Source organism: Drosophila virilis, chromosome 2 (assembly GCF_030788295.1).
Source record: "Drosophila virilis strain 15010-1051.87 chromosome 2, Dvir_AGI_RSII-ME, whole genome shotgun sequence".
In the NCBI taxonomy this organism is placed as follows: domain Eukaryota; kingdom Metazoa; phylum Arthropoda; class Insecta; order Diptera; family Drosophilidae; genus Drosophila; species Drosophila virilis.
In genome coordinates, this window is record NC_091544.1 from 31,209,407 (window position 1) to 31,232,244 (window position 22,838).

The following is a 22,838-nucleotide window of genomic DNA, read 5'->3' on the forward strand; positions in this document are numbered from 1 at the left end:
CATGATAGCGATATTGAAGTCTTCATTTTTATTTTTTTATTAATGTTTTTTTTTAATTGTTTTTTTTTTTAATTTTTTTTTACGTTTCCTTGTACAACTTAAATTAGTTAAAAATATAATTTGCTTCTCATCTCTTTAATTGGGCTACCAAAAAATTTGTAACGCACTTTTGCTTTTGCCTAGTTATATATGTATTGAGAGTTATTGAAATATATATTATATAAAGATATAGGGTTTATGAAAGACGCAACAGGCATAGACTGTTGTCGTACTCATATTTATTTTGCTCTAATTAGTCGCACTTATGGATTGTTTTTAAAAAAAGTGGTGTATTTTTTATTATCATTTTTGAATTACAATTCTAGTGAATGTTGTTTTTACAGTTGGCCTTATTTGAATTGAATGTTGCAAACTATTTTTGAACGGCTGCGTGCATAAACAATTTACGCTGCTTGTCAATTCTGAATCACAGGTGCATTGGGCATAGGGGGAGAGCGATATAATTTTTATATATATAATATGTATATAAATTGCGCAAGAGCCATTCAAAAATTGTGCGACAGGTAGTAGGGGGCTATGTACCGACCAAAGTATCATTTAAACGTGACTAAAAATAATATAACACATTAACGATCATATATAAATTGGTACTAAGATTAAATAGAGTTCGAAATTAAAGCAAATTGCAAAGCAGAAAATGTTTTAACAGGATGTAACTCTAAGAAGTCTAAAAAGTGAATTCAATGAAAAGCGCAGGCACAAATTTCGGAGATGGGTAAAAACAAAAGAAAAAGCGTTTGCATTTTGTTGTGTTGTTGTTGTTGCTGCGGTTGTTGTTGTTGTTGTTGTTGTTATAGCTGTTGTTAAGCTAGTCGCTTTAGCTTTTGTTTACTGCGTTTGTTAACTGAGCGTTTACTGTTTGAGCCGTACTTTTTCACTATCCTCAAAGTTCTTATCATTATCGTTGGTGGGCTCCGAATCTGTTGTTTCCGTTGTGCCATCGCCGGTCACGCTGGCATCCTCGTCGCTATTGCGAATGTAAACGGGCTTCGTATTGCCGCGCACATACTCCGCGGTAATGTGTACGCCTCTAATATCCGAGCCGGGCACGATGAACATGGGATCCAGCAGCAGGGTCTCCTGTAAATATATATGTTATGATTAAGATCGGTTGATTGATCAACATTTCTTAGAGCTTACCATTATGGAGCGCAGACCACGCGCGCCTGTATGCCTCTCCATGGCTAATGTGGCAATTGATTCTACAGCGTCTTCGGTAAATGATAGATCCACCTCGTCCAGGCCCAGCAGCGCCTTATATTGCGGCACCAGGGCGTTGCGCGGCTCGGTTAGAATGCGCACCAGCATATTGACGTTCAAACTATGGAAGGGCACAATGACCGGAAAGCGACCAACAAATTCCTGTGCATAAATAGCAGTAAGTAAATAATAAATGTAAATATGTACTATTTAAAGATAGTTTAGTTCGAGCTACTAACGGGTATCATTCCAAATTCAACGAGATCACGCGCCTGCACCTTGGTCAGGCATTTATCACGCTCTTCCTGATCGTTGTCCATGGGACTCGCTGTCGATTGAGCCGCTCGACGGCCCGAGCCGCTGGTCGAGGGCATGCCAAAGCCCAGATACTAATAAAAAGGCGAACAACAGATGAGTACAGCTTTCATTCTGAGGCTACGGCTCGTTTCTCACCTTCTCATTTAGGCGACGGGCAATCAGGCGATCCAGGCCCGTATAGGCGCCCGAGGCGACAAATAGTATATTCGTTGTGTCCACCTGCACCGTTTCGCCACGCAACTTGCGCGGTGAGTTGCGCTCGGGTACATTGACAACGGTGCCTTCCAGCATTTTAAGCATGCCCTGTTGCACACCCTCGCCGCCCACGTCGCGCAGCTGATGTATACCGGGCACAGCGCCAATTTTGTCTACCTCATCCAAGAAGACAATGCCTGTTTGAGCACGTTCCACACTGCAAGAGAATATAAAAGAGAAGAGATACACGCTTATAAAGGGTTTTCGAAAATTCCACCTGCAATTGTGGAAAATTGTTACCCATGGTGGGTGAAGTTTCGGACTCAAACTCGTTTCAGGTATCTGAGTAATTTCTTTCGCCTGTATTTATCGGAATAAAATACGTCTTCGAAGATCGCTACGACAATTAATTAAAGAGTCAATTTTAAGTAATCTATCACATCCTGACTAGAGAATGTTGGATTGGCTAATCAGCAGCAAGGCTGGGAAATGGTTGGGTACCAAGCTTGGAATTCTCTTCCCGTGAATTGGAAACAGATTTTATATGTTATGTTATTGTGTTAGTATAATTACTTGTAGTTGGCATCCTGCAGCAGCTTTGATATAACGCTCTCGATATCCTCACCCACGTAGCCGGCTTGGGTGAGCGTTGTGCAATCGCAGATGGCAAATGGGACATCCAGACAGCGGGCAATTGTCTGGGCAATTAGGGTTTTACCGGAACCCGTGGGGCCCAGCATTATGATATTGCTCTTCTCCAGCTTGACATCGTTGCTCTGCTTGTCCAGTATCTCGGAGCCGGGCCGATGTTCGTTGCGCGCGGAGCCGACGCTGCTGGCGCTGCTATGCAGGCCGCTGCCGAGACCGGAACCGGAACCAGTCAGTCCACCACCCAAACCCATTTGGGCTGGCTTTGGCGGCAGCTCGCTGCCCGGCGTGCTGTTCAGTGTGTGCCCAATGCCGGTGATATGCAGCAGATCCGTGCGCGGTATACCATCCAGTCCGCCGCCTGCGCTGGCCGAGCCTGTAGTTGGCTGCTGCAGTTGCGGCAAATTGTGATGGATGCGCTTGTAATGATTGTAAACGGCAACGGCGAGCACCTTCTTGGCAAATTCCTGGCCCACGACATGCTTATCCAGATACTCCATGATCTTTTGCGGCGGCGGAGGCGGCTTACGCTGATTCTTTGGCTCCTCCTTGATGCGCTGCTTGGTCTCCACGTCGGAGAGCACCACAAAGAAATAATTGCACTTGGCGCATTTCACAAAGCGTGTTGAGCTGACAAATGTCTCTACTTGAGTGCACGCGCTGCCACATTTCGGACAGGACAAAAACTTATCACCACCAGCGCCGCCGCCGGTTGTGTTCGCACCGTTGCCGCTAGCGCCCGCGCCAGGCACTTTGCCGGCACCACCGCTGCCACCTATGCCAGGCCCAGTTCCTGTGCCAGTGCCGGCGCCGGTGCCTGCGCCCGTGCCAGTGCCCGTGCCGCTGCTCGCATCCGACATGGATGTGACACCATTCGTGATGTCAATGTAGGCGGGTATGGCCACCAGCGGCTCCAGCAGCATATGCCCATTGGCGGTGCAGTGCTGTGTGGCCAAATGGAACTGTCGCACGGCAATCGCTCTGCCCTCCAGCCCTGTGCTCAGTATGATGCATTTGGGTGTGTGCTGTACGTGGCTGCTTCCTGCGAACGAGTGAAGGGAAGAGTTTAGTATCTATTAAATATGACAATTTACAAGCTGCAAATTGATTTGCTTTGTCGTCCAGTTCGTCCATTGAACCCTCCGCCAAGAACTTCAGATTGCAGATTGTAGACAGCTTTGTGATAATGGCATGATTATCGCATGTTATATAATGTATTGTATATGAGAATGCGAGCCAGTATATCTCAGAATAAAATTTCTACTCAACTTATTAGACAATTTGTATAATTTCTATATTTTTATCCATGTTACCCCATTAAATATATATATATATATATATATATATGCATCAACAGATGCATCCATAAAGCCAAATGTCTATAGCGCTCCTGGAAGCTATCTTAATGAACTTTGGGCAAGAAACACAAATATCGCATTTCCGAATCCTTGGACTTATATATATTTACAAGCAGAATCCTATCAAGATAGCTTGGCTATATCAGGTAGCTATTGTGGAAATATCAGATCAAAAATATTGTCCCATTTCTGGGCTCGGTTCAATCCGTTCCTTATATTGGGGTTCGGTGGGCTGGTGTCTGTTGACAATTCATGCAAATTGCTGTTCTCGCTGATAGTGGAAGTAATCCAAGGCCAATTAGCAGCTACGCATATAAAAATGATTCTATTCAATTAGAGCCTAAAAAAACTGACAAGTTCAGGGGAAAATGTTGGGCATTGATATTTAACTCGGTAAAAAAAAAATGCAGTTTCAGCAGTAAATAATGAATTTGAATACTATATAATGACGGGTTCAAATTGTATTTGTAATAATAACAAAAAAAAAGAATAAGTCGAATAGCAATAGAGTGAAAACTCGGTTGTGAAGTTTTCGAGATTTAGAATCGGGAAAATATCGCGAAATATCAGCAACTTTTTTAATGATAAAATGCAAATATTTGTATGAGAACCGTTTTCAATTTGGGTAAAACAAATATTTCCTGTCGTAAGCTTATTTCAAAGTTTATTGGGGAAATCTTTGTACAACAAAGTTTTGAAAATTGTCAAATAAGTCTGTTCGTCTGTCGAGATTTTACTGTACATGAAAGTGCACATTAAATAAACGACTCGTCATAATACCCTAACAACTTGCACTTATATAATTGGCCTTTCCACACTTCCGCCCAACCGCTGGCTACGTTTATAGAGAAAAAGTTTATTACCTGCGACCACTGGAAAAATGACTTTTGCCATTTGTGCACATTGGACATACGTACATACATAAAAATGTATGTTTTCAAGCGGCCGATCATTGCGTCAAAGCCGTAACCACAATAATTAAACCTCGACCACATTTAAAAACAATTCAAGTTCAGTTCAAAAACGCGGCCGCTGTCGCCGACGACGCCGCCGCCGCCGCTGTAAACAAAAAATCGAACAGCAACAACACAACAAATCAGCACAAATACGATACATGCTACGTTGTCTGATTGGAATAACGTTATGTCTATGCAACGTTGACCTTCGCCAAATGCTGTTTGACATGAATTTAAATCATGTAACTCATTCGAGTTGGCTCTAAATCAATGGCTCAAAACCTGCGGGCCAGCCTTGTTAGCCAAATGCGACCTTCATATAAGCCAAAAGTGAGTGTAACGTTTATTATGCAGCAAAGAAATTCTGATAAGCATTTTGCCTAACGGACTCGCTGATATTCTTGTTATTGCTGCTGCTGTTGCTTACGGCTGCTGCGGCTACGTGACGGCCCGCTCTCAGCAAATGACGCAGTTACGTATACGATTTTGCACAGCAAATCATAAATTTAATATGTTTTGTATGTTCGCGATTGATTGTGAATTGCCATTTTCTGCTTACCCTTTGTCCAAATTTTATATCTTGGAGCCAGCAAAATGATGCGCCGTACCATGCTCATTGTGAAGCTCTGGTTGCTCTGATGTTGCTGGTATTACGGGAATCTCAGCTGGCGGTTCTGCTCTCTCTTACACACACACACACAGACACACAATACTCTCTTCCTGCTACTGTTCGGGGGCTGCTAATATTTTGTTCTTGTTGTTGCCAGCTTGTTCTGGACTATTTTGACAAGCAAATATTGCTGGTCATTCGATTCAGCCTTGCACAATTCTCTGAAGCAATTGTTGATTTTCACTCGCAAAAAATATATTTTTTAAAGCGTTTTTCCTCTTCTTTCTGATCTGTTGTACGACGCAATTGTTAATTTTTCGCTGCGCGCTGCTGGTATTTTTGTGTGTGGAAAATGTGAATAAAATAGATTGCGCTCGGCGCGTTGCTGTATCTCTGCACTCGTTTGGCGGTGTGTGCATGTATTTGTATTTGTACGTGTGTGTATTTGTGTATGCTGTGAGTGTGTGTTTCGGTTTTTCTGATTTCTTCTCCCACGTTGTTTCGTGCGCGCTGGTCACAGTATGTGCTTCTTCTTATTGTTGCTTGTTTTTTTGGTATTCACTAGCAGTTTTGTTTTTGAAGCCGTTTTTGTTGACGATCCATGACACAGTTTAATCAAATTGCGTCCAAGCACCACCGGTTCTCTATCCTGGTTGTGCTGGTAATAACGCGACGCTATTTCTGATGCAAGCCCGAACTTGTGTTTGGTTCACAAAATACAACAATGCGAGTCTTTGAGCAGCTGTTGATTTGACTACAGCTGTTGCGCGCGGCTCTTCTTCTTGCCTGTGCTGCGCACCGTGGTATATACAATGACATTAAGTGACCAAAAGGTTATCGAAAAATACACAAAAGAATTTGGACTAAATTACGGCCAGAAATATAAAAAAATTTATATAGAGGGAAATTTAAAAGCACTTTGAATTTTGTTTTGTCAATTTTTTTTTATATTTGACTTGTTAATCTAATTTATTTGCCAACAGGAGCTAGTAGCCGGGTATAATTCGGCCCTTTTTGCTAGCCTTCTTCAATTTCTTGTTCTTCTTATCCTTGCTGCGCTTGTCAAGATTTTCCTGTCGCTTCTTCTGACGCTTCGCAATATCATGATCCACCTTCTGTTTACGCTCTGTCCATTTTTTCTTTGCCGTCCGCTTCTCCACCTTCTTCTTTTTGATGGCTTTCTGCAGAAGCTTGGTGTCATCCTTCACTTTTTTGCCCTCAATCTTGTCAAATGCCTTTTTCCAGGCAATATCATTCTGTAATTCGGCTGCCTTGTCTGCTTCGCCCTGTTCCTTGAGTTTGTTTATGTGCTGACGCGTATCTTTCAGCTTTTTTAGAATTTCTTTTGGATTCTGATGCGATTTCTTAGCTTTAGCGCCTGGATTAGCCGCAAAATCAATTTTGGAATAAACAATTTTGGCTTCCTCGTTGAACACTGGCTCCACTTTAACGGGCTGAATAACTGCTTTGCTGTCCGTGGCATCCCCAGATTGATTTGACTCCGTTTTGATCAACCCGTTCCTCGCTTTCTTTTGCTTAATGTTCTCGTTTTTGATTGATTTTGCCGAGGAAAGCAGCAGCTTTTGCACACCCTTGCTTTGTTTAAGCTTTTTGGCCTCACGTCTTTTCTGTTGTCGTTCTGTGGTTGGACGTTTCTTCTGGCGTAATTTGTTCTTTATGGACGCAATGCGCTCGTCCACATCTTCTTCGTCGTCGGGTCCAGTTCTGATTGACGACTTGGGCTTTATACCTTTTGGATTTGGCGTATTTTCCTCGTCAGACAGCAAATAGTCCTCGTAAGTGTCTTCATCTGGAATAATGTTGCATAAATTTAACGATAACTATAGATTAAATGTGTTTTCACCTTCTTTTTTGGAGTAAGGCACATTGTGTATTGTTAATAGACGGATCACTTTCTGTTCAAATCGTTTCCTGATCGTCGCCCGGTCTTGCTTCGGCTCCTCTTTGCCATTCTCACGGTTGTAGTACTCCCAAACGCTCTTAACCGCCTCCTCATCAGTCATATAATCCATAGAAATCTTGTTAAAAACTCAATTTTTTGAAGAAAACAAATAACTACTTTGAGCTCACACGTGCAGTTGAAGCTCATTAGAGAAGGCATATTATCGCGATGTTCAACAGTTGAGGGCGACGATAATTTAATTTATCGAATATTCATTTGGGTCGATTATGGGATATTATAAAAGTCTTAAAATAAATATATAAATAAATATTATTTTTACCTAATGCTCTTTGCCTCATAATAGGCTCTTTGACGCCCATTACAGTCAGCCGTGCGATATATCCAATTAAAGTATTTTATGCTTGCACATATCGATATTTAGATTTTTTGGGCATGCAATGACAGCCATCGATAGTTGATCGATATCATAATACCTCGACTTTACATCATTTTTCCGTAATTCGTCGGCCGAGAATGACTAATTTTTGCCAGTGTTTAAAAATATTTGTAAATGCCGAGTTAATTTAATACAGCAAAATAAACCACAACAAAGTGCATTTTGTTTTTGTAAAACGTAAAAAGGCGGTCGGTAGTGTGTGCAAAGCGGCAACAAAATGAAGAAACAATTTGCAAAAATAAAAATTGCTGCTGAAAATTTAAGGTAAGTTCAAAGGCCAGGGGGCAGGCAGGCAGGCAGCGGCATCCGTAGAGACGCGACGACTTCCAAAAGCGCCAGACAAAAGCGCGAGCAGCCAGTGGCGGGCGCAGGTGTTGCCTCATAACAACAACAACAACAAAAACAACAGCAATAACAGCAACAACAAACATAACAACACAAATCAATGCCAAAATAAAGCGCAGCGCTTACGTTTTTTTATATGCATGTTTCTTACGTAGCTGATGACCTAACGGCATTTGTGTAATGGCATTTACATATATATCGGTGTCGGTATCGTGATTTGTATCTGTATTTATTGTGTTTTTTTTTTACATAGATCTACAAAATCTGACTGCAAAGATTCTGAGCTTGAGACCATTGAGAAACAGGTGGACCGATATCGCGAAACCATTGAGAAAATAGTGCGCAAATTACCAGCGCACAGCGGCAGTAGCAGCAGCAGCAGCAGCAATGGCATCGTTACCATCGAGGAGCACGACAAGCGCATCAAGAAAAACAGTCACTACAAGATTGCCCAGGCGCTGGACGAAACCGCCAAGGAGTTGCCCAAGGATATGCCGTTGCACAAGGTTCTAGCGAATTGCGGTGAGTAAATCCAAGGGGAGCGTATGTGTGTATTTACTAGTGCGTGTGTGTATATGTGCTTTTATCGGCGTCTTGCTGGCTGTGATAAGGGCGCCAGCTAGAAAGAAAAAAATTGAATACGAGACCACATAAAATGCGCAAGGTGTGCACAGTTATGTTTGCGTGCATATGTACATATATGTAAGTAGGCGCATAAATGTCTATGCATATGCTCTGATGACTGTGTGTCACGGGCTTGCGTGCGCTCTGTGCGTGTGTATGTGTGCTTGTGTTTATGTGTGTGTGGCCTCGCCTTGTCTGCGCTTGGCCTTGTGGCATTTACATTTCTCAACATCGAAGTCGATTATTATACCCTATACCCATTAAAAACAGCTTAAATAGGGTGTGCTGCTTATGAGCCCCGACTTTATAAAGTATATTTTATTGGTCACATCAATGTGGAACAACAAAACTCCGTTGTTCTGTCGATATAGATAAATATTGATTTTCAGCTGCTGCAATTTATAAAAGCAATAGGCACTATATGTGTGTGTATTGCACACCGAACAAGCAATTTTCTATTTTCGGATAGCTCCCCTCACTTTGAGTACGTTCTTATATAGCAAAATTCCTAATATATACGAAGTCTAAGTGCAGGGTGTCTGTTAGTCAGCAACACTCCTCCAGAGTTGTCGCTGCTGCTTAGCGCGTTTTTTAATCATTATAATAATTTTTATGGTGATTTTTTTTTTCGTTGCTTTCTTTTCAACAGTCATTCGCTGCCGCTGCCGCTGCCGCTGTCTTGCGGTTTGCCGCTCTTATTTTTATTTGCCTATCTATTTATACAGTTTTTGTTTTCGTTTTTGTTTTGATTGTTTTTGTGTTTATGTGTATTTATTAAGCCTCGCACCCGCCAGGCAACACCCGCTCTTTTATGCCCGGTTACATTTTTTATTTCTCTATCGAAACTTCATTGTGCATTTCATTCAAAAAAAAAAAAAAAAAAACAAAAACAAGGTAAAAGTGAACTGCAATAATAATGTTATGATTACGATACGCAGACCAAAAAGTAAAAGTTGTGCCAAAAATAAAAAATCACTCATATACTCATATAACCTCCTACATATACAACCCCCACACCTTATTTTGTTTTGGCGTTTCGCTCTCTTCTCCCACTCTTTATCGCATTACTCATTATTGACTCCACTGACACTTTTAACATGCTACTCACACACACAAGCAGATTCTCACACATACACACATGCATGAGCACAGCAGATGCGTGCTGCAATTGCAATTTAGCTACTCTGCCAGCGTCGACTGCAGCAGAGACAAGGCATCACCATTTGCAGCTGTAAATTACCTTGGTTCAACTTTTATTTGATTAGTTTTGTCCGTAGCATTATGACATAAGGCAAAAGTAAAGCCTTTGTTCGGCCTGCATGCAAAAGTAGGTGAACTATTCAAGTATAACGCTCTCCAGTTCTCTCATTTGTCGCTTTGTACGTGAATTGTGTAAGCTTTGGATTTATCAGCTCCATATTTGAATTTATACAAAGTTCACGTACACAAATGCTTAACAGGGTTGCGTTTGTATGAATAAATAAATAATATAGAGTAAAGCCAATCACTTTTATATATTGATAAATTTGTCGTGTTTTACCCAAACAGTTTCCATTTCTATTTACTAGTTACATAAAGACATTTTATTTTGGAAAAGGGTTTTAAATAAAAAATATAATAGAAGATTTTGTACATGATGTTTACAATATTAAAGTAATTCTAATATAAAACTTTTGGTCTGTTGAGAATTTAATATATACGCTGAAAATTATTTTGTTATAAAATGTGTTTTTTTTATTTTGTCTTAAGTTGGTCTCTGTTTTAATATTTTCTATGTTTTCAATAGTTTTGGTTATTTTCACGTATTCGCTCCACTGTCTCAAGTGTGCCCTTTTTCAATTTATTTCTTAGCCACGACGCGCTTCAATTCCACCTCCTCGCTCCATCACCGCGTCTTCTCGTTGCCACTCAAAAAAAAAAAAAAAAAAGCGAGCATATCTTCAATTTTATACTTCAGTGGTGTTGTCGCCCCTCCCTTCTGCCTGCATCGGCGCCCCTATTGTTGTGTGATAGGCACTGCTACTGGCGGCGGCGGTGGCGGTGGCGTCGACGGCGTCGTCGCACTCAACACAATTATCACAATTTTGCTTACTCAGCTTCGTCAGAGAAGCTAGTGACGCCCCCATGCCCGCTGTCCCAATGCATGGCCCACAACTATGAACCGGCAGAACAACAACAACATACAGCAACAACAGTTGCTACCGTCCGTTCGGCAACGATAAGGTCTTAAATAAGCATTGACTTCCTCACTTAGACACTCGGGAATACACACGCACGTACACACACACACACAGAAAGTTGTATCTTAGACACACACTCGTACTTTACATCATCAACTAAAATTTTGTATTTATTTAAAAACTCTTTCGCAATTTGCAGGCAAACTGGAGAAGACAATCGCCGAGTGCAGCATTGAGAGCGAACTGGAAACGGAGACGAAAGTTGTGCGGCGCTTAAAAAACATCTTAGATAAAGAAATACAAGAGATCTCAACGCTAAAGCGTAATGTGTCGCGCACACTACAAGAATATACCTCACTGAAACGCAGCCATGAGGTAAGTTTTCCCAATCCTAACCGAAACATGCAGCGCATAAATCTTTTTCTCTCTGCATTAAATGTATTATGCACAGTAAAAAAGTTAGATCGAGTAATATTCTTTGACTATATTTCTTATAGAAAATTAAATTAAAAATAAAAGTACACCCAGTTGGTCGTTGAGTAAATCCTTTAAAGGTTTTGCCGTTTTGAAAGCACTTAATAATTTAAAAAATAATAATTATACCATAAACCCATGTTGATAGGGGTAAAATGTGTAAAATAGTTTCTTTTAAATTCATAAGGATCCATCTTCGACTCCAGTCGTATAAGCCCGTCAATTGTTTTCATTAAATTGGATAAAAATCGATATCGAAATCGTGTTTTTGAGCATACCTCAGAGCTTACAGGTGCTAGATATATCAAATCTCTATATATAAACTGTCCTGACTGACTGATTGACTGATTGATTGGTGATCAATGCACAGCCCAAACCGCAAAAGCTAGGAAGCTGAAATATTCATTGTATAAATTCCACCCATATGTGTGGAAAAATCTCGAAAAATGGTTACATGAAAGTTTTTTTCTTACCGCCCGATCGGCTTGAAAAATATTTTCACAGATCTTTGCGAGAATATATTTGATTAGTTCTTGAGTGGCAAATGCAGATCAAATGCAGATAAGCGAAAGATTAGTCATCAGCTTTAAGATTCTCACGGCAAGCCTAGCAAGGGCTAAAATCGTTAACTCCAACGCCTGGATCTTTATTTGATGCAGTTAAAACGTATTTTTAAACAGAAGTGGAGATCAAGATGGGTAGATTTCAACAATCCACAGATGTGTACTTAGTGGAAAGGTAATATCTAATATTTTTAGCACAAAACGTTCCATGGGCAAGGCCAGGCAATACCCGCTAGTTTGATATATAGGCTCTTGAATATCTTAAATATAATCAACATTTATTTACTTTGAGAACATTTTTTATCTGATTAGTTTTTGCTACTTTTGCAGCGGGTCAAGTTCTTTGTGATAATAGCGTAGCACTTATCCAAATTGAGGAATTCGCTTAGAATACGCAATTGCAAAGCGGAGCGTCAAAGGCGTCAAAGTATGACAATAACAATAACAATAACATCAACAACAATAACAATAGCAATATTAACTATTTATACAAGTTCTCCGTTTGATTGTACCGTGTGCGTGTGCGTGTGCCCGCCTTTAAATGGAGCGCAAAACACAATGCACAGTGGGCCGAGAGTCATTATTTATGGCACGACAAGCCTCGTATAACAAACATGATTCTCGATTTTGTTTAAATAATGCCACTTTATTGCTCGTAAGATAAATAGAAACTTAGTAAAATGCAATTGAGTTTAATTAATAATGGGATTAATATCGTTTTGTGGGTTTTCCAAGGTATTTTTGTGTACCGTCAACAAATACTCCTCATTAATAAAAAAAAACGAGTGCAAGTTCGTATTTTAATGAGTTTTTGTTGAATGGAAAAGCGTTCAATTTACTTTCCAATTATTTTAATTGAGGTTAGGTAAAGTTGTGTACTCTATATTCTTCTCATTATCTGATAGGATTCCCTATCAAATGGAATTCTTTGTTTTTTGTTTAAAACTGATAAAAGTTTCTAGGTAATTTAGCTTGTATTAACTTATTTATTATTGTTGTTTTGAACTTCGTTTAATGTATTTTACTTGGTTTTATATAACATGAAAATGTTACTTTACAGAGTGTAGTTTATTATGTTACTTAACATACCGTAAAAGTGTTTATTTTATTTATACTTATTCATATTACAAATATATGTTAGCTCTCTGGGAATATTTGCTCAGTTACTTTTTCGTTCTAGTCATTATATTCTCTTTTACAATATAAAATAATCTCTCACACGTTTTGCATCATTTTCCAATTGAGTTTTAAGCACTGTTTTACATATAGCCGCAACCGGATGACAAGCGCCAGGCAAGAAAGCAATCAATTCTTTTTCTTCTTTATAATTTCAGTATATGGTTTATTTCGTTCTTTTTCATTTTTATCATCTCACAATAGAATTGTTGCTATTGTTGTTATTGCTTTGTTGTTATTGTTGGGCCAAGCTGTTCGATTTATGCGTCGCTTGGCGTCGCTTGTCTTTATGATATGGTCGCAGGATTGTTTGACATTTTGAACGGTTGCCGTTCCAATTTCTCTAGCTATTGAGCTGACTTTTGGCGGTACGGTAAAGTCTCTACTAACAGGCAACTTCTCTCATTTCTATAGCATCGATATTTACTAATTTTTAGAAGTGGGCTTTTAAGCAATCTTTTTTTTTTGAACTACAATTAAAAGCTCTTAAATATTCAGTTTATGTGTGGATTTTTCCTGCATTTTCAAAATATCTTTTAAGTTTACCATTCTGAATAGGATACATTTTGTGTATGGGCGTTCGCTCTAGTGAGCTTCTACTGTATAGCTTTTACTCTGGTTTTGCCGTTAACATTTGACGATTACCTGACAAATTTTGTGACGATGTGGTCAACTTTTATTCGTACCTTGTTTTTATGATGATTTTCTTTATTTTATTTAATTTTTTTTGGCATTGCTTTCCGTTTTACAAGCCAAGACAACTTGACGACACGCTTTATGCCTTATATGGGTAGTCGAGTTATTGTTGTTGTTGTTGTTGTTGTTGTTATGGCTGCTTAAGGTGTCGGAAGACGTTCATTGACTTTGGCCGGACACCCAGTGACATCATAATTGAAAATTGAGGCAATGAGCGAGCAAGTCGCTTGGAATAACATCAGACTAGTATTAATTGTCCACTCGTATGTCATATCAAATTTACGTAGAATTTCTTAAAGTTTATATGTGGCTATAGTTACCATAATCTTATCGGCACACCATAAAAATTAATGCGACTCTGGCACTGGCTGGCAGCTAATCGACAGCTAGTATTTCATATTGGGAGCGCTCTAATTGAGCCTTATATGCGATATATGCGACATACTTATATACAAATTTTGTTGTTGTAGTACCTTGCAAGTGTGCTAACCTTTGGGCAGAGCTGGGGGGAATGTTTGTTATGTTTGCAAACCGTCTCGCATACCCGTTTTCAACTCTAATGTAGGTCATTAGAGGTTATTACTTATAGTATACAAATGGGCAGGTTGTGAGTCATACGCTGACTGCTATTGAAAGATGTTGCTTTGGGTTTAGTTTATAATTAGCTGGTAGATGACATTGTTTGCTCATTCATTGTTGCGCATTGAGAGAGATAGAGATACAGGACAGAGTAAGAGAAAAGCAGAGAGTGAGTGAGAGACTTCAGTTTGTCACGATTTTGCTTATTTTTAGCTAACTTACGACTATTCGATTTATTGACTTAGGGGTAAGAGAGAATTGTACCGCGCGACGCGATAAGAAATATTATACAGCAAGCATTGTGCATACGTCTGATTAAATACACTAACTAGCTAGCCAAGTATTTCCATAAATAAATGTGAAGGGACCCAGAGACTCCAAGAGAGACTCCAAGAGCAATTCGGTATATATAATTTACAGATATCCAGAATATTTTACTTATTTGTCAATAGACCTGCTACCTTATTTTCTCTACCTTGACCTTGGGCAAACTGTGCAGTATTAACGCTTAATATCCCATATTAATTACTTCAAGATGTATCGCATTTACCGCATAAGCTCAGATCCGATTTCAATTGTTTCAATTTATAATATAAATAAACATACTTTACAAATACTATATTATACGGATGCGCATTATTATGTGCTTCAGCTTAAGTTTTAACTTTTGGACTCTATTTTAAATTTAGATATATATTTTCTCACTCTTTGTGCGACCCTATTCAGAGCTCTACTTAAATTCAGAATTTTCTTATCAATATGTCGTTAAGTTGAGAGCATGTTAATACCAAAGCTATGAGTCAAAGGTGCAACGCAATGCGGTATGTCAATTACCCGCAAATATCGGTCAGGCTGTGCACACGCCCATAAAAATGTACAATATTTACCTTGTAAATGTTTCCATTTGCGTGTGAAACAAAGAAATTGATTACTGCAACTGGTCACAGCGTATTTTTATTGGCCCCATTTAAGGGGCGAGTGGAACAATCACAGACACTTGTCGCGCAACAGCTGCCACCTTTTAGGTGGGCATAGATAAGGGGCAAGCAGAGGTACTCAGTGTGAAGAAGCGTGTGAAAATGACGCCAGTGGCAAACAAAAGAAAGACCAGCGAGATAGATTTCTTATCTGTTTGACTTAACTAAACTTACTCTCCGCCTTCGCTCTTTTCACTTACAGGCCGCCATACGACTGGATGAGCCCGCGGCTAAGGTGAATCATATTAAGGGCCAGCAGGAGGAGTGCGAACTGAAGCTGGAAAAGGAGCGTGATGCGTGGGCGGCACAAATGCTGGAGCTTATTGCCAAAGAGGACGAGATTGTCAGCTGCATACGTGACTATGTGCTCAACCAAAGAAACTATCACGAACGTGCGCTGCAGCATGTGAATGAATCGCTGGCGCGCATTCAGGATACCATACAGGGCACGGAGAAATCGCGATTTGGCACCTCGCTCAAGGAGCATCTGCAGTCGACACATCGCGACATCTCCTACATTGTGGAGCTGTGCTGCTGTTGCCTCCTGGAGCATGGGCTAGAGGAGGAGGGTCTATTGCGTGTCGGCTGTGCCAGCACAAAGCTGCGACGCATGAAGCACGCACTGGAGGCTCAGCACGTGAAAACACCCCTGCCACTGGAGTATCAGGATCCGCATGTCATTGGCTCCATATTGAAGCTATATTTGCGTGAACTGCCCGAGCCACTGCTCACATATGCGTTATACAAGGATTTTATACGCATTGCGGAGCGACACACCGAGGCGGAGCGCAAGACGGAGATTAAAGCAATATTGGGCAAACTCCCCAAGGAGAACTATGCCAATCTGCGCTACCTCACACGCTTTCTGGCGCTGCTGCAGCAGCGGGCCGTGCACAATAAGATGAGCTCTCAGAATTTGGCGATTGTCATGTCACCGAACATGCTCTGGCCGCGCGTCGACAAGAGCAGCAATGCCCCAGCCGATTACATTGGCCAGGTGAACAGCTCCTCGGCAGCGAACATTATTGTCGAGCTGCTCATCAGTCAGTGGGACTATTTTTTTGATGGCGATGTTGAGTTCTATGTGACTCTGCAGCGTCAAAAACTTTTTGTCGAAGGCAAAAGCAAATCGAATTCCTCAAATGAGCATTTGGATAAGCACGATAGTGGTGAGTACTGAGCCAACCGACCATTCAGCAACCCCTTTAACTCTCTGCTTGTCATCCTAGAAGTCATGGAGAGTCCGCGCTATGGCACGCTGCGCCGCCAGAAACCGAATGCGCCCTCGCCGCCTACCAAAACGGAGGCCACCAGCAATGGCGTTGGCTCCAATCATCGTCCGCATGCCAAGGAGCTGTTCCCGCAGCAGGACGAAAAGCCGGAGAAGCAGGAGAAGCCAGCAAAGCCGCCGCTACCCAATCTGGCGCAGTTCCAGCAGCCGACAGCGTCCAGCCAGCCAACGCACACACAGCTGGAGGCGTTGCCGCCGCCGCCAGTGACGCCCGCCAAACCCGTACCCATGACGCGCACACAGTTCTTTGGCTTGGATAATCTGCCCTCGCCCACGGCGGATCGCAGGAGCATCGATAGCATTGGCAGCTTTCGCTTAAAGCCAGATGTGCCACAAAAGCCGCAGCTCCCCAAGCGGCCCATGGTACTGGCTGTGGGCGGCGGCGGGCCGAAGGGCGACAGTAAAAGCGACGATGAGGCCATAACACCCACGCAGGCGACCATTGACAATAGCAATGGCAATGTACGCTACACCACGGAGAAGTTTATAGAGAAACTGCGACATGAAAATTGTGATACAAATGGCACGCGAGAGGAGGCGACAACGGGGGCACCGACAAATACAACAACTAACACAACAACAAATACGACTACAACAGCAACAAGCACAGCCGGCAAGGAGCACAACCATAATCATGAACAGCCGCTAACAGTGGGAGATAAGGAACAGCAGCCGCAAGCCACGCCTACCACACCCATATCGCCAAACTCATTTCAAACGCCCAAAAGGCCAACGGTGCCAGCGCCGCCGCCGCCAACAATACGCAAACAGGCGGATTAATTGTAGTTAATAGCGAATCCTTAGTTAACCGGTGGCGCTTTCTATATGTTAACCCTAAGACTTGAACGCACATTAATTTAGTTAAAACAAAGCCTTTCAATAAGTTGCATTAAATATATATTTGTATATATATATATATATATAGAGTGAAAGCAACTTAATTCTGTATTCAGCATTTGTATTCTTTGCAATTTAAACTGTATGTGTTTTATTTTAGCCATATGTTTAAAGATATACATAAACGATATATATACACACACCCACATACATATATATATTTATATATATATATATATATATATATATATATATATATATTACAAACATACATATATGTTAGTCTGTAGTAGGCATTCATGAATTAACTCAATTTTGTCGAAATTTCACGCGAAAAATGTTCGTTTAAAAAAAATTATTGTTATCCTTATTTAAAAGGTTGTGATACACAGAAAAAAAAAAGAAAAATGAAGGTTTGTGTTTCCTTAACTTTCCGTTGCTCTTGTTTCCCAATTTCTGAAAGACAATTTCTAATGTGATTTGAAATTTGTTGCCTTTGTTGTAAAATTTTTGTTACGCTTTGTACTTGATGTTGGGCTAATTAAAAAACAACCAACTATTCTTTCCAGTTCGAAAAGAAGTAAAGCAAAACTCGAGCGTATTTTCTATGTACATATAGTATATAGTTTTAATTGAGGTCTTATCAATTTTAATTTGATGTACTCTGTATTTTTGCTTTATTAATTTGTAATGCAACTATTATTATTATTTTAATCTATAATAAACTGATGTATGAATATTTGTTGTGTATATAAAATATACATTAAAAAGTCATTTATGAGTTCATAAACGAAATTTTTTACAAATTTTATTTTGTATATTTATATTTGAAAGTTACAATCTTGAATAGGATATAGCTGAGCGTTTATTCAGGGCCTATAAAATATTAATATATAAGCACACAAATGTAAGTGAAATAAGTTTGAGAAAAATCAAAGCACTTGATTGTAAGATATATAGATCTAGAAGGAACCTCTATAGCTATTTATAAGCTTATAGGCAGTTCTATAGAACTCTACACAGGAAGATCTATATAAAAAGCTAGTAACCAGTTGTCGGCGTTTATCTGCGTTAAACTATTAAGCAATATTTTCCTCCTAGCTATAAACAGCTCTATTTAATTTTCACTTAGAATTTATCTTTTATATCTATGAAATATCCCATTTCTAAGCTGAACTAGTTAAGAACCAGGCACATTTAAGTCTAAGATATGCTATTATTCAAACATTTTCAATCTCAAAGTAACCTCACAAGATAATGGATTAATCGAAATACTTGTGCCATAATAGAATTGAATACCTGAGCAAACACTTCTAAGAAAAGTAGAAATTTTACTAAAACAATGAATTTGCACCGTACAACATAACACTATCATATCTATACAAACACACTATATTTTCCCACTCAAAAAATGAAGCAAGCATTAACTTCTATATAGACGCTTAAACTGAAAGCAAGTGAAAGGAATTGTAAAATTTATATAAAAACTGCAATTGCCAACGGTTAAAAAAAGAGACCAATTAAAATGAAAAAGAAAACAAAAGGCAAAAATCATAAATATAGTATTTTAGTAAGCTGAAAAGTTCATATAATGTTGAGAAATTTTTGAAAAATATATTCTGCTACAATACTTGAATAAAAACGTTCGAAACATTTGCAGCATAAGTGATTGTTGTATTTCAAGAAGATCATATACAATATGATTAAGCAAATATATTAATATATAAAATCCATTTATCGTATAAGAACATAGAGTATATATTATGATATCAAACAATTTAAGAAAAATGCTATATTTCTTAGTTGTAAGCTAGCTTATGGAGCTGTCTGCAGCGCTACAAAAATCAGGCAAGGCATGGGCGCCTGTGATGTTAAGGAAGTACAGCAGCAGATGGGAGTTAGCTGCTGATGGCTTTATGGCGTTTTCTGAAACTTTTTGTACTGCCCGTTGCTGTGGCTGTTCCTTAGTTTCCAGCTCACGCACATACTCCATAAAGTTATCCACATTCAGAGGCGTCTCCGCGGCTTGCTTTGCATTGCCGCCCGCTTGGAGCTTACTTTGAAATTCGCTGCGATAATAATCATTAATCATGGACATCATGCTCTTGGAATACCTAGTGGGTGGGAAATTCAATAAGAAATATTTACATAATAATAAGTATACACATATAGCTTAGCTGTACCAATAGATGATGCCTATAAGTAACATGCCCTGCATAAATGGGCCAACCATTTTGTCCGCTCAAATTTTTACTTAAATCTTACGCAAGTTCTATTGTTGCTGTTGGCGTTCACGAAAGCTTTCCCACCATTGATTAAGCATATAGAACTGTTCCCTAATATTCGGCCAGGCCATGGTAACAATTAACATTACGGTGTTTGCGAAGACAAAAAGTTTCATCATCTCAAATGCTGAGAGGGGCAAGAAAAAGATTCATATAAATAGTCATGCTTTGAATTTATATTTTTCTTGGGCATTTACAGACCCTCCGGCGTGCGCAGATAATCCCCAAAGCCGGAGTTCAGATCCTGGTCTTGCTCATCCTTCTGCTCATGCAGCTGCTGATCCTTGTTACCCTTGCTTTTGTCCTCCGACTTGTCCTTGTGGCCGCCGTGCCCGTGACCTTTGCCGTGTCCGCTCTGCTTGTGCTTGCCGTAGCCTGTTGATGTATTGGCAAAGGCAGATTTCTTGGATTTCATTGCATCCAAATGGACCACAAACAGCAGTTTCTTGTAGCCTGCTTATCCTTGTATACGACTGCTGTTGGCCACTTCCCAACGACACGAAAGCTGCTCCCACAATGACAAGTCGCCACAATTAGTGGCCCTATGCTGAGACTCTTGGCAATTTTATGGTTTCGTTTTTATTGATTTGCAATTCTCACTAGTTCTTTTGTTGGGTGGGCAGGCAAAATCAGGTGAATTTACGGACACAAAAAGCCTGTCAGTAGAGCAATGCGCTTAAGATATCTATGCCCATTATTTTGGTGTCAGCCTCGAACGCGGAATTGGCTAGAGCACAGGGCAGGGGAAATGAACGAGGTCTTGGCTTGCCGGGTGTATTAACAAAGTTCTGAATATATGTATGGCATATATTTACATAGATATTTTTGATTATAATATCAATATTATCTAATTTAATTCACACTCTTTGATTGGATTCATAAACACTTGAAAGTTATTTGAGGTAAAGGCAGAGGAATATTCCTACACATTATTATTTGCATTTAATAGAAAGATTTCCAAAGGAATTTCAAGAGAGGTTCTTTGTCTGAGACTCTTTTGGTTAACTAATCTATAAAACTGACTGGGATTCAAACTTAGATCCTCGCTAGTTAAGGCTTATAGATAATCACAAGTTTTTTCCTAGCTAAGCTAAGGTAATTCTAGGAATAAAATTTACCTATTACTCAGTAAATTGTTCTAACTATCACATATTACAAATGCGTGCTGTAGCAGTCAACTTCCTTGTGCTGCTGATTCGTCTCCGGCTGGTGCTCCTGCTCCTGCGTTGCCTTGAGGGGCGTGCGCAGGCAGCAAGTGCAAATGCCGCCCAGAACAACCAGCACACAGAAAGTGGACAGAGAGAGGGCAATGTTGAGCTGCTTGAGCACCGTGAGAAACGAGGCGGAGAGCAGCCAGACACGCGCCCACGTGACCACCGAGAAGGCAAAGGTGCTCCGTTTTTGCGGCGGCAGAGATTCACCCATGCATGCGATGAGCATGGACTGAGCGCAGGATACGCCCGCCTTGGGCAGTGCGGCAAAAAACATCCACAGGATAATCTCATAGACTTCGGGCACTGAAAGCTGCAGAGGATTAGTAATGCTTAAGTTGAGCAAATATTTGTATATATATAAAAACTCACTCTGTACATCATTGAAGAACCAGCACAGACAGCCCACGGTGCCACCCACAATGCAGAAGCCACCCGCCCACTGCCACTTGCGGAAGTTGTGCTTCAGGCACAGGTAGACGGCTAGCAGGCAGCCAAGCAGCTCCGCCAGGCCTATGGCCATGGTATTGGGCGACAGGTAGTCACGACCAAAGGAGCGTATATTCAGCAGCAGACCCATGTGGCTGATCAGAAAGGTGGCCAGTGCCATGTGCGTCGCCAGCATATGGAGCTTGGCTTGCGGATGGCCATGCCAGAGCTCCAGCCAACGTGCGGACGCAGGCTGCGTGCGCAGCCGCTCGCTCAGCTGCTGCAGTTGCAGGCCGAGATCACGGGTCAGCCGGTGGCTGCGTTCATTGATGTGTGCCGCGTGCTGCAGCAGCTGCTGGACATGCTCGATGGCAGCAGTTGGCTCCGCATGCTGCAGCAGCCAGCGCGGCGAGTCCGGCAGCCAGGGCAGCAGCAGGACAATGGCAAATGGCAGCGAGGTAATGCCTACGTAGATCTGTCGCCAGCTGTGAGCAAATGCAGCAATAGCCGGCAGCAGGATGACGCCAATGGACCAGAAGCTGTCATAGAGCAGCAGCACGCTCTGCCGCCACTTGCCCGCCGTTATGTCGCTAACTGGAAAGGCGAAGAATGGAGGATGCTTAAGTGCTTGACTTGGGCTACAAGCTATGGCTATACCCACATATAACCTGACCGGCGGTCATCATGAAGCAGCAGCAGACCGCGGACAGGCAGCGGAAGGAGCAGTGCAAACTGAAATCGTTTACCAGCCCGGTGGCCGTGCCACAGCCGAGCAGGCCCCAAATGCCGGCTATGTAGACCCGACGTGGACTGAGCACACGCATCAGCCGGGTGGCCACAACGCCGCCGACAAACATGCCGAACAGATGCCAATACTGCGACCAGGCCACAAAGATATCAGACAGGCAGACCAAGTCGAATTCCATGATGAGCGAGCGAAAGCTGTAGGCATAGTTAAATTGCTGGCACTTACGCATGGCAAAGTTGCCCTCACCATAGGCGACCAGCACATAGCACTGATCCGCGGAGACACTGGTGTTCTCCATGCCGCCATAGACGTTCGTGTCGCACCAATATTCCTCATTCGGATACAGTTCCGGCGCAGTGAATATGATTAGGGCCATGAACCAGGCAGCGGGCAGCTTGCACAGAAAAATGATCAGCACAGAGCGCAGCTGCCAGATGCCAAAGTCGCCCAGCACCTGCCCGATCACATCCTGCCCAGTTGTTGAAACTGCTGCCACATCCTGCTCCACATCCTGGCTGCCGCTTATATAGCTTAGCTGGACATGTGCCTCCGCCTCGTTCGTTTTCCTTTGGTCACCATTGGGCCTGTAGCTTCCGTCCATCTTTTAGCTGTGTACATATATAATCCAGTAGCCACGTCTGGTGGGTTTCGAACCTCCAGCATAACTGCGACTGCGCTAGCGCTTGGCGCAGCCAGCTGTAGCTCTGGACAATTGCGG

General features: G+C 41.4%; 6 protein-coding genes across 8 annotated transcripts; 1 reads left to right on the forward strand and 5 right to left on the reverse strand.

Moving 5' to 3' along the window:
* Window positions 1-309: 309 nt before the first annotated feature.
* On the reverse strand, window positions 310-6,165 carry ClpX (Caseinolytic protease chaperone subunit). Its single transcript, XM_015170328.3, has 7 exons — window positions 5,295-6,165; window positions 2,347-3,463; window positions 1,714-1,990; window positions 1,500-1,649; window positions 1,201-1,422; window positions 931-1,140; window positions 310-607 (listed from the first exon to the last, which is right to left on the reverse strand). The coding sequence occupies exons 1-7, from the start codon at window positions 5,350-5,352 to the stop codon at window positions 575-577; spliced, it is 2,067 nt and encodes a 688-aa protein (XP_015025814.1). The 5' UTR covers window positions 5,353-6,165; the 3' UTR covers window positions 310-574.
* Window positions 6,166-6,269: 104 nt separating this feature from the next.
* On the reverse strand, window positions 6,270-7,460 carry Surf6 (Surfeit locus protein 6). Its single transcript, XM_002056489.4, has 2 exons — window positions 7,210-7,460; window positions 6,270-7,155 (listed from the first exon to the last, which is right to left on the reverse strand). The coding sequence occupies exons 1-2, from the start codon at window positions 7,376-7,378 to the stop codon at window positions 6,332-6,334; spliced, it is 993 nt and encodes a 330-aa protein (XP_002056525.2). The 5' UTR covers window positions 7,379-7,460; the 3' UTR covers window positions 6,270-6,331.
* A 286-nt stretch (window positions 7,461-7,746) lies between these two features.
* On the forward strand, window positions 7,747-17,895 carry RhoGAP92B (Rho GTPase activating protein at 92B). Of its 2 annotated transcripts, none has more exons than XM_032433833.2 (5): window positions 7,747-7,969; window positions 8,304-8,572; window positions 11,054-11,229; window positions 15,522-16,488; window positions 16,552-17,895. In XM_032433833.2, the coding sequence occupies exons 1-5, from the start codon at window positions 7,923-7,925 to the stop codon at window positions 17,388-17,390; spliced, it is 2,298 nt and encodes a 765-aa protein (XP_032289724.1). In that variant the 5' UTR covers window positions 7,747-7,922; the 3' UTR covers window positions 17,391-17,895. The 2 variants fall into 2 exon arrangements, with proteins under 2 accessions (XP_032289724.1, XP_002056526.1); XM_002056490.4 differs by having other exon boundaries at window positions 7,748-7,969; window positions 16,549-17,895.
* Window positions 17,896-19,180: 1,285 nt separating this feature from the next.
* Window positions 19,181-19,770, reverse strand: Xport-B (exit protein of rhodopsin and TRP B). The gene is made up of 2 exons (XM_002056491.4): window positions 19,631-19,770; window positions 19,181-19,561 (listed from the first exon to the last, which is right to left on the reverse strand). The coding sequence occupies exons 1-2, from the start codon at window positions 19,678-19,680 to the stop codon at window positions 19,258-19,260; spliced, it is 354 nt and encodes a 117-aa protein (XP_002056527.1). The 5' UTR covers window positions 19,681-19,770; the 3' UTR covers window positions 19,181-19,257.
* Xport-A (exit protein of rhodopsin and TRP A) lies at window positions 19,720-20,254 on the reverse strand. The gene is made up of 2 exons (XM_002056492.4): window positions 19,934-20,254; window positions 19,720-19,859 (listed from the first exon to the last, which is right to left on the reverse strand). The coding sequence occupies exons 1-2, from the start codon at window positions 20,145-20,147 to the stop codon at window positions 19,720-19,722; spliced, it is 354 nt and encodes a 117-aa protein (XP_002056528.1). The 5' UTR covers window positions 20,148-20,254.
* A 131-nt stretch (window positions 20,255-20,385) lies between these two features.
* LOC6632519 (solute carrier family 22 member 3) lies at window positions 20,386-22,768 on the reverse strand. 2 transcript variants are annotated; one of them, XM_002056493.3, is made up of 3 exons: window positions 22,034-22,768; window positions 21,316-21,966; window positions 20,386-21,249 (listed from the first exon to the last, which is right to left on the reverse strand). In XM_002056493.3, exons 1-3 carry the CDS (start codon window positions 22,719-22,721, stop codon window positions 20,885-20,887), a joined length of 1,704 nt encoding a protein of 567 aa, XP_002056529.1. In that variant the 5' UTR covers window positions 22,722-22,768; the 3' UTR covers window positions 20,386-20,884. The 2 variants fall into 2 exon arrangements, with proteins under 2 accessions (XP_002056529.1, XP_070063771.1); XM_070207670.1 differs by having other exon boundaries at window positions 21,093-21,256.
* Between the last annotated feature and the right edge of the window lie 70 nt (window positions 22,769-22,838).

Bases quoted from the DNA above. Each gene is read 5' to 3' on its own strand.
- ClpX (XM_015170328.3), bottom strand. From the start codon at position 5,352: ATGAGCATGGTACGGCGCATCATTTTGCTGGCTCCAAGATATAAAATT. The intron at 1,650-1,713 runs GTGAGAAACGAG...CCTTTTTATTAG, and splicing joins CCCGTCGCCTAAATGAGAAG to TATCTGGGCTTTGGCATGCC. The intron at 608-930 runs GTACGGCTCAAA...TATTATTTTTAG, and splicing joins ACTTTGAGGATAGTGAAAAA to TCACGTTTAAATGATACTTT.
- Surf6 (XM_002056489.4), bottom strand. From the start codon at position 7,378: ATGGATTATATGACTGATGAGGAGGCGGTTAAGAGCGTTTGGGAGTAC. The intron at 7,156-7,209 runs GTGAAAACACAT...ACATTATTCCAG, and splicing joins GCCTTACTCCAAAAAAGAAG to ATGAAGACACTTACGAGGAC.
- RhoGAP92B (XM_002056490.4), top strand. From the start codon at position 7,923: ATGAAGAAACAATTTGCAAAAATAAAAATTGCTGCTGAAAATTTAAG. The intron at 7,970-8,303 runs GTAAGTTCAAAG...TTTTTTACATAG, and splicing joins ATTGCTGCTGAAAATTTAAG to ATCTACAAAATCTGACTGCA. The intron at 11,230-15,521 runs GTAAGTTTTCCC...TTTCACTTACAG, and splicing joins CACTGAAACGCAGCCATGAG to GCCGCCATACGACTGGATGA.
- Xport-B (XM_002056491.4), bottom strand. From the start codon at position 19,680: ATGGTTGGCCCATTTATGCAGGGCATGTTACTTATAGGCATCATCTAT. The intron at 19,562-19,630 runs GTACAGCTAAGC...CCCACCCACTAG, and splicing joins CTTATAGGCATCATCTATTG to GTATTCCAAGAGCATGATGT.
- Xport-A (XM_002056492.4), bottom strand. From the start codon at position 20,147: ATGAAATCCAAGAAATCTGCCTTTGCCAATACATCAACAGGCTACGGC. The intron at 19,860-19,933 runs GTCTGTAAATGC...TGCCCCTCTCAG, and splicing joins TTATCTGCGCACGCCGGAGG to CATTTGAGATGATGAAACTT.
- LOC6632519 (XM_002056493.3), bottom strand. From the start codon at position 22,721: ATGGACGGAAGCTACAGGCCCAATGGTGACCAAAGGAAAACGAACGAG. The intron at 21,967-22,033 runs GTGGGTATAGCC...TCGCCTTTCCAG, and splicing joins GACCGCCGGTCAGGTTATAT to TTAGCGACATAACGGCGGGC. The intron at 21,250-21,315 runs GTGAGTTTTTAT...TGCAGCTTTCAG, and splicing joins GTTCTTCAATGATGTACAGA to TGCCCGAAGTCTATGAGATT.